Raw genomic sequence first — 14,965 nt, 5'->3', positions numbered from 1 at the left:
CCCCCCGCCTTCTTCTCATCAGCCAAACACCTGTTACACATTTCCTCTCAGGCCTACACAAGGTGTAGGTGTTTGGAAAAATTGTATTTGACTGACATCAACAAAAGGTGGGTAGGTGTTTGGAAGGGTATCAGGCGGTAATGAGAAAGGACTTGGACTTGGACAGGAATCAGTCCTCCCACTGATTGAGGCGAGTGTCAGGAGACACAGCAACTAGAATTGTCAACTCTTCCTCCAGCTGGAGAAGAAGATCATTATTGGATTGATAACATCTAGATATGAACCATTACCATATTTTTGTTTGGCAGTTGACTCAATTTACCAGAATTCATTGCAGCCACAAGCTGTGTTTTGTGTAACTTTCTATTTTTTATCAATAAAATATCCACTGAAGCATGATTCAATAGTTTTGTAGCTATGTTTCGGTTTTAGGTCTCGCATTGCCAGATAGACCTTCCTTCACAGCGCTGCTGCGGAGGGTCTGGCGAGTCCACACAGCATTGGGTTTGACAAACTCTGCAAACTAGCCTCGGGAAGGAACTTGTTTTGGTGGAACGTGTACATTCAAAAGTTGTTTTAGCTGTGCAAAGAAAAAAAGCCAAAAGTGACTTAACATACACAGCCTGTAAAATGTTTGGCCTCACCACCACATTGCTGTTATTGTGCTTTCTACTGACTCAAACTGTAAAACAACAGCTGGATCGAAAAAGTGCAGCCAGGCCCGCCGGTGTTTGCTGGAAGGCTCTGTGGAAAATTGTAGGTACTTATCAGTGGAAATTGAAGTACTTGAGGCAGGTTAAAGAGTATGGATACATTAAACAATCTAACTCAAAAACTGTGCATGACAATTGGATGATTCACCAAACGACATTAAATTACTCTGGACTCAGCCCACAGCTCACTGGGAGCACTCGGCGGTAGTTTAGGAAGCGCAGCTGTAGCTGGTGAAGGCGGTTCAGCTGGAGTGTGACTGGTTCAGTCAAAACGGGGGGGGGGGGGGGGGGGGGGGGCTTTAAGGCTGGCCTGGTAGTCAAAACAATCTCCTGAAGACTAATCGGGCATGGTCGGATGACATGTCCGCTCTGTTTCTCACTCTCTGTCTCTAAAAAGACACACACACACACACACACACACGCACGCACATTTCCCAGGGGGGTGATTTGTCCAACACTAATATGATTACCTGATAATGTTACTTTAAACACGATATGATAATATTACCACACTGGAACAATATTATTGTTTAATCAAGGCAAAAGGAACCTGTCTTCACTTTAATATGACAATAGTAAATATTTTTTAACGGCATCTTATCAACTACAAATTCAATATTGTTTTTCCTAAACTCAAACCTGGCTATTCCTTTACCTATAATTGGAGTTCGTCTCTCTGTCTCTCTGTCTCTCTCTCTCTCTGCCATTCTGTCAAATACAAACATCCAATTTAGTTTCTGGCTGCATGAAGAGAGGGATGAATGGTTGGAAAAAATAATTCCACTTGGGTGCTGGCCCGAGAATCGTATAAGGAGATTGGTATTCAACCATGAAATGAAAACTGGTAATATCCCTTTAGTTTATCGGGTGAAAATATGTGAATATGCGTCAGTTTCCTCGAGTTTCCAATATAAGCGGTGATTACCCTCATAAAAGGATCATCAATTAGAGGACGTACGATAAAATAGTGAAATAAATAGCACATCAGACTTTTAAATTAAACTAACTAACACAGCAAATAAGCCACAGTCTGCTATTATGTGGCTTGGATGCATCAGACATGTACTTCATGCTCACTGTGGTTTTCTAATAAGCATCCTGATGGCTTCTGAAAAACACTTGAATTATCTTAGATTGCATCATCAGAGGTCATTTGCACCAGCCGGCCACACATGCATTTAATTGTTCCCACATTTTAATAATCTGTTATAATGGCTCCAGAACAAGCTTCATTTACTCCAGTCTTGGATGACTTCATTCTGCGACATTACGCAGCAACCAGCAGTTTATCATCAGTGCAAAGATGAGCACACTGCACACTGCAACAGCCAATGGGTCATTAGCTTTAGTAGACATTGTTTTAAGAAACTGCAAAGTTTATACCGCCAATTCCTGCTTTTCCCTGTGTTATTGATTTAATTTTAGATTTGCTCTTTGCCTGGCTCAGATTTCTGTAGCTTTGTTTTAATTTGCTCTGTGAGCAACCCTTTCCCAAGAGACCAAATGACAACAGAATGATAGTTTTGCTAATAGATTTTGTTAGTTATCTGACACGACTTCTGCTGTTGGTGTTAAATTAGGGTTTAACTGCTTCCATCTGTGCTGAAATCTACCGACAGGTCCGTGCATGACAGCACACAGCCATGCACAAAGCCAGGCTCACACTCATACACACCGAACGTGGGCAAGAATAAATGAGAATTTCCTGCAGTATGTTAGCTACCTTCAATGCACCTCATTAGCATAGCTTGAAATGAGGCAGGCAAAACTCTCGCTCATGAGGCACAAAATATATCCAAGTCAACGTCAGCATTATCAGTAAATTAGGGTAATTTACTTTTCATCTATGACCTTGGAATGTCTGATCACACAAGTGACGTAATGCCTTTTTCCAGAGAAAACAGACTACTAACCAAATTACTATAAAAAACAAACAAAAAACACATTCATTAGTGTACTCCTGCAAATGTCCTAAATATGCATTTGCGCTCTCTTAGGGTGCACGGTTCATTTCATCTCTAAAAAGAAGCAAAGTTTCGACAGTCGAAAACCAAGTATCCAAACTGGAAGATAAATAGCCAAGTTGATTATCCTGCTGAGTCGCTATTTATCTGCTTCTCTTTCTCTCCTTCTCCATCTCTCTTTCCACAACTTCCTACACACCATTAGTTTAGAAAGTGTTGAAAGCACAGTTGTGATCCAGCGCTGCTTAAGTGAGTAATCATATGAGTTTTTTTTTTTTAAGAGGGTGTCTAGAAAGAAGCAAGGAACTGCTGTCTGGCTGAAAGAGGTAGAGTGAAATGCTTTTGATAAAAGTCTCAGAGTGTGGTGGGTTGAATGTGTGTCAGTATTTCTATCATGCGTATATGTGTCGTGTGTGTGTTGGTGTGTTGTGTGTGTGTGTGTGTGTGTGTGTGAGCAGCTAGGGCGTTTCACAGAGAGCGGTTTCCAGGCTTCTTTAACATCCCCATCAAAGCCCAAAGTCAATGTGTTTCTAATAGCAGCAGCTGAATTAAACACTGGCTGTACAGGCCTCAGCAGAGGATAAATCATTTACAGAACAATTAGCTCATTTGTTGCTCCGCTCTGCACCGCCAATGACTTCCAGACTCAGTGAGCCAGCCAGCCAGCCAACGTGTGTGTGTGTGTGTGTGTGTGTGTGTGTGTGTGTGTGTGTGTGTGTGTGTGTGTATATATATATATATACTGTATATGCACATGGAAATGTCACTCACATCCATCTCAAAGACAGAGACACACACGCACACACACACACACACACACACACACACACACACACACAGGTTTCCAATTGCACGGTGCAGTTTTAGTGCCACTGTCTCTCCATACGCCCAGCTTTCCAGCCACCCACAACAATCATCACACATAAAAGTTTTACTGCAGCCCAGATGTAAATTAGAACAATTCGTGATATTAAAAGTTGTATTCATCGTTTGTTATGTTTGCTCTTTCGCTAAGTAAACACATTTTGTTTAATTTCTAGAAATTCCAAATAAATAAGATTCCTTCAAGTTGGATTTTAATCAGGGTTGTGTCCTAAAACACTTGTAAACTCAAGTAAATGTCACCATCTCAAAAGGAACAAAGCTCCGTTTATAGCTACCACACTATTAGTATCATAGTAGATATATTTTTGCCAGATTTTTTATTTCGTTTCCAAACACATAAATTCTCTTTTAAATCATCAATTGAACTTCTTCATATTTTTAAATATTGGAAAAATGTTTGGGCTTGTTAAACACAGCTTAAAAGGAAAACGTTCAGGACGATTGCTGTTACTGGCAAAGGAATCAACATTCTTGTTTACATTTGCCTTTGGATTGAATTGAACCTCTCACTGATTCAGGCCAAAAGAAATAAGTCACAGTTGAGGTGGAAGCTGTAAAAATGTTTCAAGTGCTATAGCCTAAAGACAACAAAGTAGACATATTTACACATTTAAAAAAAGATCTGTTTGTATTGTATGAAATTGCTGAATGAACACCATCTCTAACTCAGTAACATTATTACAATACTCCTGTGCTGCCTTGACCTATAGCACCACTACATATGCATTTATGTGGTGCTGCTGATGCTCAACTGCATTTTAAGGAAATTAAAGGTGACAGACTTCTTGCAGATATACTGGAGATAAATATGAATTAAAAAACCTGCAAGCATGGAGGTTCCCAGCTGTAGGTTAAATCCAGGCACCTGACAGTTGCACTGATCAACAGAAGCAGAGAGGGCTAGCACCGGATATTTACATCAATCAACCAGACAGCGCAGGGATTTAAGCAGCTCTATGCTCACCCCAATCCTCTATCCTCAGCCCTGTACATCTCATTTACAGATGTAGCCATCAGGAGCGTTCCATGTTTTAACGCATTTGTCAAAAGGCAACCTTGTGTGAAGGCAGCACTCAAGTTTGTCCATGCCAAATTGCTGGTGCTAGTACACCACAGGACAGTTTCTTTTGAATACGCAAAATTTGTCAAGATATACAGTATATGTGCGATTCCGAGGAATGGCTTGGCTTCTTATCAAAAGATACTGAGAGGAAATATCCCTGTGTGTGGCTCTTTACCTGACAACCTTGATGGCAAAAAGACAAGGATATTCAAAGGGGATACAATTGCTAGTAAACATCTCCAGAGAAACAATGGGTCACAGTCCAAAGAAAACAAGGAATTTAGTCATTTTTGAATTGTTCAGATAAACTGAAGCATGGGTTGAAATAAAATCTCCTATTTCTTAATAAACGATTTAAAAAAACATCGGATTAGTTTAAAAATGTTGAAATTTTTCATAATTTCAATTTAAGTCATTATCGCTTTCTGGAAAATCTATGAAGAATAAATCACACGTTCTCTATCCTTATAAAACTAAATTATTTTGGAATGATGTGCATGAAGTCACACAGATAATGAAATCCCATTAGTATTGCACAGAATACATAAACTGCAATAGTTTTGCCCTCTGTGCAGTAGTCATTACTAACAAGAGTGTTTGTTTTGAAACAGTTATACTGTATACACACATAATAAGAGGAAATGAGCGTATAATTTTCTCACTTTCACCCTCTCCCACATTGGAAATAAGCATAATTGAAGCAGTTGGTCTAAGCTGAGCTGACAGCTGTGATGAACCTCAATGACCATAAAAACATACAGAGAGAGCACTCAGGACACAAAGTCTCAGTTTACCTTAACAATCGTTTCCTCTCTGTAATCACCAACACTGACTCTGCCCTTTAGCCCACTTAAACGCACTATATAGCCACTTTTCCAGGGAAAATGAAATTCTCTCAGGTGCGGCCAATCAGAGCATAACCACGCATCAATAAGCCACCCCGTTGCACTGGGTTACATGTTTCTTCATTCTGGTAAACATGGGCCCTGTAGCTTTCTGAAGTCAATCCCGCCATCCTGATGCTGTCCATGCCAACTAGGACACCAAATCAGTCCCCAACAAGTCACTCTTTACTCCTGTTTGCAATGTTTGCTGAAGAAAAACTGTGTCCAGCTGCTTTATCAGTTTACTAAGCCATTAAAAAAAATGAAACCCTATATTTGTCAGCTGAACCCAGCAGGGAGGATTATTTTATGTGATACAGTATATGAAACATATATACGAAATGTACATATGGGACATCTTTTCACTTATTTGCACAAACCACAATCAAGTTAAAATCGTTCACTAACTCATCGCCTGCTACTCATTTGTGATTGGTGTACACTTAGTTAGGAAAATCCCATTCAGGGATATTTAAGAGCATGGGTGCCCTACGTGAAAACAGTGAAAGTACAGAGAACAGTGAACCATTACTGGGCTAATGGGAAACAATTTGACTGACGTCAAGTAAGAAAGACTTAGTCAAAGTGTCTACAGTTGAAGGTTTTGACATGAGAAAGTTTTCAAAATTGTTTTCTACCCAGCATGCATTTACAGGTCAGTCATGCATGTGCAGCAGTGAGCGGACAGCCGCAGATAGTATTACACAGCTCCTACTGACAGCTCTGACCTCCACCAGGCTGATCGATATGCAGAGAGGTGAGGGAGAGGCAGGGGAACGAGAGCAGCTTGGGGGAAAGGGTTGGAGACGAAAAAGTCAAACTGAATGAGAAGGACGAAGAGAATAAAAATGAAGAATTGGGGGGGGGAACTGAAGCAAAACGAATAGGAGACTGAGGAGAGAGGACTGATTTGAGGCTAGTTATCTCCCAGCCAAGGGTGCCTGGCTTTCAGACGCTGAGGACGTCTAGGCTTTCACTCACAAAAGGTTCAGAGGGGAGGCAGGAGGGAGGGGGAGACGCACACTGCTGAGACTCAGGTTATCCCCCAGCTAAAGGGTCTCTGGGTTTAGACACTGAGGAGGGTATTAGCTTTCACACACTGCTGGGGTAACGGGGGAGTCTGCCAGATGTCAGCTCCTTGCCCATAAATCCTACTAAATGGGCAGCGGCTAGGTTAGCGAGGCTAAGTCAGTGGACGTCACCTCTCTATCATCTTCTGGGGCTGTTTGGTAAGGTGCAGTGACATACATTTGATTTCAGTCAGCTGATAGGAATTCTTCATTATTTCTCATCAGACTGGCAGCTTCCTCATGCTGAATGTGTTCTTGATTATGTCTATTTCCTGGGTTGAATCAATCAAACGTGAGTTGAACTTGGTTAACGTTCTTCTTTTTCTGCATCTCTATTAAAGTGTAGCAGTGGAGGAAGTGGAGGAGAAGAAAGGGCCAGAGCTGCTACAAAACTGAAAGGACTTAATTGAAGACTGATTGCAGCTTTTATCAATTTAGAAAAAAATAGTTTTTTGCCGCCGCCCTGAATTGAATTTATTCCTGATTTGGTAGTACAACAACAGCCTGATAATGCTTTTGGAAAATGTTTTATGACACTTGCACTATGTCAGTTAAATGTACATCTGACCGTTGTTTATGTCTTGGGACATTCATGTTCAGTGGCACAAAGTCATTGCAAGTTTACAAACTTTGCATTTTAGGTCAGTTCTTCAGCAGTTGGGATTAAACACTCGGTTTGGATGGATTTAATGGGCTCTCGGTCATAAATCTCACTCGCTGCATTAATACCTGTGTAATCTTTGCATTCATATTTTAAAGAAAAAGAAAGAAAAAACACAGTGTGCATCTTTGACAAAACGGTTGTGCACATCTTGTCAGTTACAGTGAATGGGCTGCATGCTCTCAGCCATGTCACACTTCCTCTGACACAAACACATCGCTTCTAACTGTAATGTCGAGTGAGTTTCAGAAAGCACCTTGAACTTCCAAGCCACCTGCTCGAGTAAAACTAACCCCCAACAGAACAATAATATGCAGTCCTTCACCCCAAAGGAGGACTTTAAAGAGGTTTTGCTTTTTAATGTCCCACAGGGCCAATCAGCTTTATAGGCACAGTCACTGATCTCAGGTCAGCTTTAAACACCAAATTGACCTCAAAGCACTGCACAGTTTTCGAAAAAAGGCACCACGCTTTAGTATATTCAGATTTTCTTTGGCGGAATCTGGGCTTTTTCTATTCTTTTATTCTGGAAAAAGCTTCTCTTTTTAAAGCATTTGAAAGTAACTAAATAAATACATTGTATTTATTATTGTAGTATTTTTTGTAGATGTTTAGGTCAAAGAGAGATAATTAAAAGCTGTGCATATCATTGTCATATTTCTTCGTATAATAATTTTTGCAATGTTTTGTTGGAGATCTTACTATATACATACTTTTAAAATGGCATTTTTTTCTTGCTTACTGGTTTTTGTCTGCTCACCATTTTCCTTTGGTTGCTGAGGCAGAAAGTACAGATGTGCTTTGGCTGAGCTGATTGGTCAGATACTCGGTTGGGGGAGGAGTTCACGTGGAAGAACGGTGGTGAGGGAGCGTGGCACGGCTGTCCATCATGAAGCCCCTCGCCCAGGAGCAAGACGTTCCCCAGGTGACTGATGTAGCTGCTGGCCAAACGAAGCGTTTCGATCTTTGACAGCTTCCTAATCATCAAATCAGACGATTTATGGTGTTAATTAAAACATATTACAAAAGTGTACAATAATTTGAAAAAAATGATCATGCATTTTCTCAATGTTTTGCACATAAAATAAGGTGCAACATAGTAAGAACATATAGACAGGGATGCTACATGCTGAATAATGTGAGTGGCCACTTCCCAACATTAACTCTATGACAGACATCTATTGTAGGAAAAATCCACTCATAATCAAATGCCTCAGATAGATTACAGCTCTGTCTCAAAAACTATCCAGAACTACATGAGGTACTACTTACTTTGATTCCTAGATGAAAAAGTGTGTGTGTGCATCAGACAAAATGTCATGACCCAGCATGCCTTATGTTGCTCAGTACCTGTCTGCGGGCTCGGTGGGGATGAGTGTGCGCAGCGCAGTGAATGCCGTGTTGACAGAATTGGTGCGATCTCTCTCCCGCGCGTTGGCTGCAGTCCTCTGGCGACCCTCCCCAAGGATGGGCGACCCCTGGGGAAGGAGCCTCCCCATCATGGCCTCTACATCCCCCCCTACACCCCCTCCTGCCCCACACAGCTTCCTCTTCCTGTTCACCTTGATGTGAAAGGCAGATGGCGAAGAGGACAGGCGGTAGTTGGAGGAATTGGTGGTACGCTCCTCAGAGCCAGACCCCTCGCTCCCGTTCTCATCATCGTCTTCGGAGAGGAGCGCGATGTCGCCGTACAAGAAGCGGCCTGCGGGAGGCGGCGTGCGCAGCATGGCGAATGTCATCTTCACCGTAAACAATGTTCTGTCAGCTGCTGGTCAATCCTAGTGAGACTTCCACTTGGCGACTTTGAACTTGTAACGTTTGCAAGTTTGATGTCAAAAGTTGCTTTGCTATTGTTCTGTTGATGCTTTTGACAAAAAGGCACCCACCACTGAAATTACTTTACCCCCAACTTCTCTTGGTGGCAAAAGCCAGGTGAGTCAGATGTAGCCCTTATGATTGAGTTAGGCTTAGTTTAAAAGATCAGCGAGTTTATCCTTAGGTCAGTGGTCCAGAGCAACTTGACCTCAGAGCTGCTGTGTTTTTCACTCTTGGTTTACACAAAACACTTCACATCCCAAAGGTCAGTTCTTCTTTCTGTTAATCCCAAATTTAAAATGGCACATTGAAGTCAAATGGCTGTTGAGTTTGTCTTCTTTTCTTCTCTAAACCTCTTTTTTGGTCCTTTGTTTCTATAATTGTCTGTTTCAATCCAAATAGCAAAAACTACTCCCAGTCTGTGGCAGCAGTTTGACTGTCTCCTGCTCTCTATTGGTCTCTCTCTCTCTCTCTCTCTCAGCCTCTCTCCACGTCCTTCGCTCTCCCTGCTTCTTTGCTCCACGTGTGCCTGCCGTCTGAGTGTTTCCGTCTGCCCCTGGTCTTATAGCCAGTGGGAGGGCTGGAGGACTCCTCCACTCCGCCCTCTGAGCGCTGAGGGTCCCTCGGCTGCTGTCTAGAAGCAGGCCAGAGAGACCGGAGGCAAGAGGCAAACCATCAGCAGGAGTTTGTTTTGGCTGCACGCTTTCAGGGGAAATCCACCCTAAAACAGAACTCGTTTCGCCCTTGTGTGCTGGGTGGGTTTGGTGACCTTAGTGACTTCTGAAACACATATTCCTTTCAATATTAATATTGTGTAAATATGCAATTTCTTGGATGAAAACTCAAAATGAAAAAGAAACATAAAATATGTCATTTGACACTGACAGGAGTCATAAAGCTATGATCCTGGACAGCTGGACAGTGCAATCCAATATCTAATGTCTGAGAATAAACCATGTCCAAATCTGTTGTCAATCATTATCATTTTGTGTTTTTTGTTGTTGTTGGTGCAGGGATAAGACCGAACTACCTGCACTTAAAGTTATTTAACTTTGTTGGAGGCCAATTCTTAACATAACTGTCCCAATGATGATCCCAAACTCTTCTCCAATTTTCCTGTTTTTCCAAGCTCGGTGATTTGTTCTTTTTCTCAACTTTTCTGACAAAGTATGGAAGTTTATTGACAACAAAGATTGGAAAGAGCACAAAACTAATTCGGAATGCTACTCGGTATGCAATTTCAGCGCGTAATCCTGATCACACACATTCTCATTTACGAATGTGCTCTCTGAATTTTGGAACACTTGAGATCACGAGGAGGTCGCCTGCCAACCTGGACAAACCCACATCTGGACAGCAGGGTCATGTATTTGTCAGAGGTAAAGTCTGCATAATCTGTTCCAACCGATCCATTTACTGTCGCCTAATTTATTCACACCGGTAAGTACCATTTTTGCTCACTAAATTTGACTCTCCAAACTCACTCACTTAAAAATATGATAATTTGCCAATAAAATAAATGTGATATTAGTGTCAACTCGACACATTTTGATTTTTCACTTCCAGGTCAAATGAAACAAGTGAAACTCTCAGGGGATTCAGGCTGCCAAAAGTGAGCTCAAGCAGCTTCGATCATTATGAGTGTGAGAATCTCATTGGCTGGATCAAATGTAGTCGGACAATTCCTCTTGCATGCTCAAATCATCTGTCACAACTCTGTCCTTTCTCGCACACAAATCTAGTTCTGCTCTTAAAAATCCGTACCTGTGTGCTCTCAAAGGGTGACCTGCAGGCTGAGTTCGTTTTGTGCTCTCTCAAATCTTTTCCCTTCAATGTACTTCTATAACAGAGCTGGCTACCAGCGAGAGGTAGTACTGGGACTTGGGTTTGCACAATCAGATGTTTTTGTTAAACCACTTTCTTGACAGCAAGAAGCTAAGAAGCTTGAGTGGTGAATTAAGAGTTTGCCTTTCTCCCTCTGTCTTCTTTTCGTCCCCCGGTCTCCCCGTCTGTGCTTATCCCTGGACAGCAGGCTGGGAGGCGGGCAGCCGCAGCGCCGGATGGTTCAGGCTGGGCTCGTGGTTGAAGCCGGGAACGTTTATTCAGCCACGACCGAAGCCTTTTATCTGGACAAGATGTGACGCTGGAGGGTCTGCCCTTAAGGGATTCAGATTTTTGTGTGGAGTGTTTTGGTGATGAAGGGGAGGCTCAGGGGTTTATAGTAGGGGAGTTGCTACTTTACTCACTTACACTCCCTTTAACAATCTGTCTTCCACTGGAAGAGAAGAAAAAATGAGAACAGACAGCAAAGGGAGCATAGACAGAGGGGGGAATAAAGACAAGAGTGGGAGAAAACTAATATAAAACAGAACAGAATGAAAGAGATTCATCTATCTAGCTAAAGACACAGATTACCAGGTGTACTGTATGTAGAGGTGTTCTAGAAGTTTGGAAAATCAAGTTTTACTGAGCTTTTATACAGCCTTCATCAAACTCTAATCTGCTTTTCCTTCTTTAAGTCTTTGGGGTTTTATTAGCCATGATTGTGCAACTTAACTCTTATTTCCAAAGAACTGTCTGACCTTTAAATTTTGTTTCCTGCTTCAACTGTGCAGTGGTTAAAGGTTGACAACCTATGTAAAACTCAACTATGAAGTCTTTAATCCTCAGTAGTGCATTATTGAAAACTCTAAACCCAACTGCCATTACTGGTATGCCTTTTTTGTGTAGATTGGCAACCGTAAGCTGCTGCTGAAAACTAATAGCACAATGAATAATCCGTCAGAGTTACACAATGTTAGAGTCGACATTCATCACGCTCTCTCTTCTCTTCTGTCTATAATTCTCTCCTTCCCTCCTCCCTGTATATCTCGACCCTTCAAACACAGTCGTAGTTTTTATGCTGTGGTATTGACTGTATGAAGTGAGGCCAGTGCTGGTTGCAGTGGTGGCTTACAGCACATTCAGGAAGTGCTTGGAGCAGTCAGGATGGAGGAACACTGAATTTCCCCCATAATATAACATAAAAAGAAAAGCCTGAAAGCATAAGGGGTTGGCACTCAGGGAACCCCCCCCACCCCAAAAAAAAGTTGCAAACAAACCAGGCAACACTTGCACAGAAATACAGGGAGAGTTTTGTGGAGCTGACAGTCTTAATTAGCAACTTATTTGGCAATGGCTTGAACGTAAAAGACGTTTATTAATATCAAAAAGTCACACACTAAAGCTTAAGTTCTTGCAGTTGCTTTGTAGTTTTTGCTGGGCATGCAAATTCAAAATAAATTTCCTTCACTGGAAAACAACTGCTGCAAAACTCGCACAGACCAAGAACGCAATGGAAACAAAAGTCTTACATTTTATAGTTTGTTTTATAGTTTTCCACCCTCCTCCAGTTCTAATCGGACACATCCGGTCACTGGATATCAAAATGGTTTGAAAAACAGTTGCCTGGCTGTCAACTCTGAACATCTGAGATGCAGATTCATTACATCATGCCACTCATGAAAGGCCTGCCTTCATGCGACCAGTGCCCCAGGTCCCCTGCAGTGACTTTAACTGTAGATCAGATCCCCTCACGGTATGCTTCAACTCAGTTAGTGAACCGCCTTCAAACAGCTGATATTATTGCTGTAAGAGTTGTAAGTTTTGGAAACAACAAATGAAAGTTAACCAAAAAGAACAAAATCACCCAATAAAAACAAACCTTTGTCTCCCGAGAGCCAACATTGCAATGCAACCCGACAGCTCAGTGCTCTTGCAAGTAAGAAAATCATGACAACAATGAGGTTTGGTTTTGATTCCCTTTTTGGATTTGCTTCTAAGTAGAATAGTTAGAATACTTAAGTTGAGCATAAATTGAATTTGTTATTTCTAACTGACAAAATCTGTGCAGGTCATGACACAGGTTGCTTTAGAGTGTAGAGAGTTTAAGGCCTGAATCACAGTTGATTTGTTTAGAAATAAGGAAAGTCTAGAGACAAAAGAATATATATTTATTGTAATTTTTCAGTATAGGCCAACCTAAAATATTGACTTACAGTAGCAACAGCACGTAGCTCTACACCCAACTCTCTTGATTGACAAATGTCAGATTGTGTTTGGACTGACTGTACATATATTTGTGAATGCCCTCTACCAGAGGTGCATTTCCAAACCAGCTTCACTCACTGTGGTCCATCATTACATGCATTAGCATGATCTTCCTATGTTTTGCATCTCCCAGGAGTGTGTGGCTAGTCTAACACAGTATCCATTTCTCTCTGAATTGTTGCCCGCAGGCCAGAAAACATTTGACTGGGTATAACATAGAATTTAAGTCTCTTCATAATCACACATGGCTGCATTTGCCAGAAGAATGTTGTATGAAAAGGAAATAGCTGCATTACAGCACAGTAGTGGTGGCATTTACATAAAGCTACATCAAATGTTGACCTAAGTCCACTACACTGACTCTGGCTTTTTACATAATCATTGTGAATGTGCCTCAAATAGAGAGCAGTGCCTGTCAGTTACAGGATTTTTTGAGAAACTATTATGAAGCTTGTACTTATTATTACACTAAATATAGACTAGATTTACTGAGACAGTGCCATCTCAAAAAGAAGGCACACATACAGAGGCTATTCTCATTGCAATGGATGACAATATTCATGAGTTGAAGGACACGGTCAGCTTTTTCAGTCAGCCTTTGTTTGAATGTCTGCTCCAGCTGTAAATTTTCATCAGAGGTTGGACTAGAAAATGGACTTTTCCATTAGGTTTACACGTGTTTCCAATTCCACTTATTTTAGTGATTATCCATTTATTTTCTTTAAACATTTATTGTAAAAAAGTAGATACATACTGAGTGAAGTACATGTTATAGAGTCAAGCTATTCGTGAAGAAAAAACGGTTACAGAGCAAGTGCACACTACACAAATCTATATTGGCCGTCTAACAAAATATGTTCCCAGTGTTGGGTAGTGGTGAACTAAGTGCATGTTTACCATCCTTCTGTACTGAAATTGAACCCCATTTGACCCTTTTTCCTTCATCCTTAACCACTGTGAAGGCATGGTGACCACGCTATGGTCAGGCAGACAACTTTGTTTGGGACAACTTTAGCTAGGTCTTACACGTGAAAAATATTGTTTTGAATGTTTCAATCTGAATTTGTAAAATGATACAAGGTGTGAATTAGTCACTAGTATGGATTTGTCTTATTTATTACCAAATGTTCAGATACGTTTCTGTGTCTGATTGATGGACATATTGTATACAAAACCAAGGCTGACATACCTGCACTTTATTTCCATAAATACTGGAGTATGTATTTTATTTTTGGGGTTTATGAATGACCTGTGAACAAACCTTCCAGTGTGAAGTAGCGTTAGCCTAATAGGTAGCCTGCAAAGCTAACGTTTCAAAGCCGTTTCAAAGTAATGTTAGCTTCCTCAACACTAGCCTATTCCTACCTCCTACCAAACCCACGTCTTTGCTAACAAGTTTCCCATGTGAACAATCCCATGACTATTTTCCTGAGTTTGGAAAACGGTATTTAAAATATCTCTTCATGCCTAAACTCGCCATTTCTTGGTCGTCTTGTTTACTATCTTACCTGGCGTTGGACTTGGACCTCTTTGCATTATGTGAAGACTTAGGAGGTGACAAGCTTCACCTTCCGAAAAAAATAAATAAAGTTTCACCTTTCGGTAACGTTAACTCCGGTAATTCCGACGTCCGCCACAAGTAAATCTAACAAGGTTACATTCAGCTGGTATAACTCAGAGTTGGGGTTAGCGTTAGCTTCTGAACCCTACGGCTTGGATGAGAAGACTGCTGTGTGCAGTTATCGGGGCTAACTTTAAAAGCTAGCTAGCTCCAGTCTGTAAACTGCTGCTTGTTCATAATGTCTAATTGTTAAATGATAA

The 14,965-nt window shown here is 41.2% G+C and overlaps 1 protein-coding gene across 1 annotated transcript in view; it reads right to left on the bottom strand.

Annotated features, from left to right (window-relative positions):
- Positions 1 to 14,918, bottom strand: part of LOC117946665 (basic helix-loop-helix transcription factor scleraxis-like) — a 16,611-nt gene extending 1,693 nt beyond the window's left edge. Inside the window, exons 1-3 of the mRNA XM_034874948.1 lie at positions 14,653 to 14,918; positions 8,591 to 9,689; positions 8,001 to 8,217 (exon numbers count right to left, since the gene is read on the bottom strand). Coding sequence (XP_034730839.1) covers positions 8,001 to 8,217; positions 8,591 to 8,979 — 606 coding nt within the window. The 5' untranslated portion in view covers positions 8,980 to 9,689; positions 14,653 to 14,918. The remainder of the gene's footprint in view (positions 1 to 8,000; positions 8,218 to 8,590; positions 9,690 to 14,652) is intronic.
- Positions 14,919 to 14,965: the final 47 nt, after the last annotated feature.

Source organism: Etheostoma cragini, chromosome 6 (assembly GCF_013103735.1).
Source record: "Etheostoma cragini isolate CJK2018 chromosome 6, CSU_Ecrag_1.0, whole genome shotgun sequence".
NCBI classification, from domain to species: Eukaryota; Metazoa; Chordata; class Actinopteri; order Perciformes; family Percidae; genus Etheostoma; species Etheostoma cragini.
Note: the sequence above shows the minus strand (reverse complement) of the source record. Positions and strands in the feature narration are given on the sequence as shown.